The sequence below is a fragment of the Chiloscyllium punctatum genome, chromosome 7 (assembly GCF_047496795.1).
Source record: "Chiloscyllium punctatum isolate Juve2018m chromosome 7, sChiPun1.3, whole genome shotgun sequence".
NCBI classification, from domain to species: Eukaryota; Metazoa; Chordata; class Chondrichthyes; order Orectolobiformes; family Hemiscylliidae; genus Chiloscyllium; species Chiloscyllium punctatum.
In genome coordinates, this window is record NC_092745.1 from 69,867,162 (window position 1) to 69,871,728 (window position 4,567).

The 4,567-nt window shown below is 33.4% G+C and overlaps 1 protein-coding gene across 1 annotated transcript in view; it reads left to right on the plus strand.

Annotated features, from left to right (window-relative positions):
* Window positions 1-422: 422 nt before the first annotated feature.
* The window catches only part of LOC140479354 (uncharacterized), a gene marked incomplete at its 5' end in the record, with an annotated part of 8,280 nt that continues 4,135 nt past the window's right edge, over window positions 423-4,567 (plus strand). Inside the window, 2 exons of the mRNA XM_072573263.1 lie at window positions 423-545; window positions 849-1,636. Coding sequence (XP_072429364.1) covers window positions 423-545; window positions 849-1,636 — 911 coding nt within the window. The remainder of the gene's footprint in view (window positions 546-848; window positions 1,637-4,567) is intronic.

Consider the following 4,567-nt stretch of genomic DNA (forward strand, 5'->3'; position numbering starts at 1 on the left):
AAAGAAAGAGAAAAGAAAGAGAAAAGAAAGAGAAAAGAAGAGAAGAGAAGAGAAGAGAAGAGAAGAGAAGAGAAGAGAAAAGAGAAAAAGGGAAAAGAAGAGAAAAGAAGAGAAAAGAAGAGAAGCGAAGAAGAGAAAAGAAGAAAAAAGAAAAAAGAGAAAAGAGAAAAGAAAGAGAAGAAGAGAAAAGAGAAAAGAAAGAGAAAAGAGAAAAGAAAGAGAAAAGAGAAGAGAAAGAGAAAAGAGAAGAGAAAAGAAGAGAAAAAGAGAAAAGAAAGAGAAAAGAAAAAAGAGAAAGAAAGAGAAAAGAGAAGAAGAGAAAAGAGAAGAAGAGAAAAGAAAGAGAAGAGAAAAGAAAAGAAGAGAAAAGAAAAGAAGAGAAAAGAAAAGAAGAGAAAAGAATGAGAAGAGAAAAGAAAAGAAGAGAAAAGAAAGAGAAGAGAAAAGAAAAGAAGAGAAAAGAAAGAGAAGAGAAAAGAAAGAGAAGAGAAAAGAAAAGAAGAGAAAAGAAAGAGAAGAGAAAAGAAAGAGAAGAGAAAGAGAAAAGAAAGAGAAGAGAAAGAGAAGAGAAAGAGAAAAGAGAAAAGAAAGAGAAGAAGAGAAAAGAGAAAAGAAAGAGAAGAAGAGAACAGAAAGAGAAAAGAGAAGAGAAAAGAAGAGAAAAAGAGAAAAGAAAGAGAAAAGAAAGAGAAAAGAAAGAGAAAAAGAGAAGAGGAGAGAAGAAGAGAAAAGAGAAAAGAGAAAGAAAGAGAAAAGAGAAGAAGAGAAAAGAAGAGAAAAAGAGAAAAGAAAGAGAAAAGAGAAAAAGAGAAAAAGAGAAAAAGAGAAAAGAAAGAGAAAAGAAAGAGAAAAAGAGAAGAAGAGAAGAGAAGAGAAGAAGAGAAAAGAAAGAGAAAAAGAGAAGAAGAGAAGAGAAGAGAAGAGAAAGAGAAGAGAAAGAGAAGAGAAAGAGAAAAAGAGAAGAGAGAAGAAGAGAGAAGAAAGAGAAAAGAAAGAGAAGAGAAAGAGAAGAGAAAGAGGAGAAAAAGAGAAAAAGAGAAAAAGAGAAGAGAGAAGAAGAGAAAAGAAGAGAAGAGAAGAGAAGAGAGGAGAAGAGAAAGAGAAAAGAAGAGAAAAGAAAAAAGAGAAAAAGAGAAAACAAAGAGAAGAGAAAAGAGAAGAGAGAAGAGAAAGAGAAGAAGAGAAAAGAAGAGAAAAGAAGAGAAAAGAAGAGAAAAGAAGAGAAGCGAAGAAGAGAAGAGAAGAGAAGAGAAGAAGAGAAGCGAAGAAGAGAAAAGAAGAGAAAAGAAAAAAGAGAAAAGAGAAAAGAAAGAGAAAAGAGAAAAGAAAGAGAAAAGAAAGAGAAAAGAGAAAAGAAAGAGAAGAAGAGAAAAGAGAAAAGAAAGAGAAAAGAGAAAAGAAAGAGAAGAAGAGAAAAGAGAAAAGAAAGAGAAGAAGAGAAAAGGGAAAAGAAAGAGAAAAGGGAAAAGAAAGAGAAAAGAGAAAAGAAAGAGAAAAGAGAAAAGAAAGAGAAAAGAGAAAAGAAAGAGAAAAGAGAAGAGAAAGAGAAGAGAAAGAGAAGAAGAGAAGAAGAGAAGAGAAAGAGAAGAGAAAGAGAAGAAGAGAAGAAGAGAAGAGAAAGAGAAGAGAAAGAGAAGTGAAAGAGAAGAGAAAGAGAAGAGAAAGAGAAGAAGAGAAGAAGAGAGAAGAAAAGAAAAGAAAGAGAAAAGAAAGAGAAATAGAGAAAGAGAGAAGAAGAGAGAAGAAGAGAGAAGAAGAGAAAAGAAAGAGAAGAGAAAGAGAAGAGAAAGAGAAGAGAAAGAGAAGAGAAAGAGAAAAAGAGAAAAAGAGAAAAAGAGAAAAAGAGAAGAAGAGAAGAAGAGAGAAGAGAAAAGAAAGAGAAAAGAAAGAGAGAAGAAGAGAAAAGAAAGAGAAAAGAAAGAGAAAAGAAAGAGAAAAGAAAGAGAAGAGAAAGAGAAGAGAAAGAGAAAAAGAGAAAAAGAGAGAAGAAGAGAGAAGAGAAAGAGAAAAAGAGAGAGAAAAGAAAGAGAAAAGAAAGAGAGAAGAAGAGAAAAGAAAGAGAAGAGAAAGAGAAAAGAAAGAGAAAAGAAAGAGAAGAGAAAGAGAAGAGAAAGAGAAAAGAAAGAGAAGAGAAAGAGAAGAGAAAGAGAAGAAGAGAAAAAGAGAAGAAGAGAGAAGAAGAGAGAAGAAGAGAGAAGAAAGAGAGAAGAAAGAGAGAAGAAAGAGAAAAGAAAGAGAAAAGAAAGAGAAAAGAAAGAGAAGAGAAAGAGAAGAGAAAGAGAAGAGAAAGAGAAGAGAAAGAGAAAAGAAAGAGAAGAGAAAGAGAAGAGAAAGAGAAAAAGAGAAAAAGAGACGAAGAGAGAAGAAGAGAGAAGAAAGAGAGAAGAAAGAGAGAAGAAAGAGAGAAGAAAGAGAAGAGAAAGAGAAGAGAAAGAGAAGAGAAAGAGAAAAAGAGAAAAAGAGACGAAGAGAGAAGAAGAGAGAAGAAGAGAGAAGAAAGAGAGAAGAAAGAGAGAAGAAAGAGAAGAGAAAGAGAAGAGAAAGAGAAGAAGAGAAAGAGAAGAGAAAGAGAAAAAGAGAAGAGAGAAGAAGAGAAGAGAAAGAGAAAGAGAAAAAGAGAAAAAGAGAAAAAGAGAAGAGAGAAGAAGAGAAGAGAAAGAGAAGAGAAAGAGAAGAGAAAGAGAAGAGAAAGAGAAGAGAAAGAGAAAAAGAGAAGAAGAGAAGAAGAGAAGAGAAAGAGAAGAGAAAGAGAAAAAGAGAAAAAGAGAAAAAGAGAAGAAGAGAGAAGAAGAGAAAAGAAAGAGAAGAGAAAGAGAAGAGAAAGAGAAGAGAAAGAGAAGAGAAAGAGAAAAAGAGAAAAAGAGAAAAGAAGAGAAAAGAAAGAGAAGAGAAAGAGAAGAGAAAGAGAAGAGAAAGAGAAAAAGAGAAAGAGAGAAGAAGAGAGAAGAAGAGAGAAGAAAGAGAGAAGAAAGAGAGAAGAAAGAGAAGAGAAAGAGAAGAGAAGGAGAAAAAGAGAAGAAGAGAAGAAGAGAAGAGAAAGAGAAGAGAAAGAGAAAAAGAGAAGAAGAGAAGAAGAGAGAAGAAGAGAGAAGAAGAGAGAAGAAAGAGAGAAGAAAGAGAGAAGAAAGAGAAGAGAAAGGGAAGAGAAAGAGAAGAGAAAGAGAAGAGAAAGAGAAAAAGAGAAGAAGAGAAGAAGAGAAGAGAAAGAGAAAAAGAGAAAAAGAGAAGAGAAAGAGAAAAAGAGAAAAAGAGAAAAAGAGAAGAAGAGAGAAGAAGAGAGAAGAAGAGAAAAGAAAGAGAAAAGAAAGAGAAGAGAAAGAGAAGAGAAAGAGAAAAAGAGAAGAAGAGAAGAGAGAAGAAGAGAAGAGAAAGAGAAGAGAAAGAGAAGAGAAAGAGAAGAGAAAGAGAAAAAGAGAAAAAGAGAAAAAGAGAAGAAGAGAAGAAGAGAAGAGAGAAGAAGAGAAAAGAAAGAGAAAAGAAAGAGAAGAGAAAGAGAAGAGAAAGAGAAAAAGAGAAGAGAGAGAAGAGAGAGAAGAGAAAGAGAAAAAGAGAAGAAGAGAAGAAGAGAAGAGAAGAGAAGAGAAAGAGAAAAGAGAAAAAGAGAAGAAGAGAGAAGAAGAGAGAAGAAGAGAGAAGAAAAGAGAGAAAAGAGAGAAGAAAGAGAAGAGAAAGGGAAGAGAAAGAGAAGAGAAAGAGAAGAGAAAGAGAAAAAGAGAAGAAGAGAAGAAGAGAAGAGAAAGAGAAAAAGAGAAAAAGAGAAGAAGAGAAGAAGAGAAGAGAAAGAGAAAAGAGAAAAAGAGAAAAAGAGAAGAAGAGAGAAGAAGAGGAGAAGAAGAGAGAAGAAGAGAAAAGAAAGAGAAAAGAAAGAGAAGAGAAAGAGAAGAGAAAGAGAAAAAGAGAAGAAGAGAAGAGAGAAGAAGAGAAGAGGAAAGAGAAGAGAAAGAGAAGAGAAGAGAAGAGAAAGAGAAGAGGAAAGAAGAAAAGAGAGAAAGAAAGAGAAAAAGAGAAAAAGAGAAGAAGAGAGAGAGAAGAAGAGAAGAGAAAGGAAAGAGAAAGAGAAGAGAAAGAGAAGAAGAAAGAGAAGAGAAAGAGAAAAAGAGGAAAAAGAGGGAAAAAGAGAAAAAGAGAAGAAAGAGAAAGAGAGAAGAGAGAAAAGAAAGAGAAAAGAAAGAGAAGAGAAAGAGAAGAGAAAGAGAAGAGAAGAGAAAAAGAGAAGAGAGAAGAAGAGAAGAGAAGAGAAAGAGAAAAAGAGAAGAAGAGAAAAGGAGAAGAAGAGAAAGAGAAAAAGAGAAAAGAGAAGAAGAGAGAAGAAGAGAGAAGAAGAGAGAAGAAGAGAAAGAAAGAGAAAAGAAAGAGAAGAGAAAGAGAAGAGAAAGAGAAAAAGAGAAGAAGAGAAGAGAGAAGAAGAGAAGAGAAAGGAAGAGAAAGAGAGGAAAGAGATAAAAAGAAAGAGAAGAGAAAGAGAAGAGAAAGAGAAAAAGAGAAGAGAGAAGAGAGAAGAGAAGAAGAGAAGAGAAAGAGAAAGAGAAAGAGAAGAGAAAGAGAAGAGAAAGAGAAGGAGAAAGAG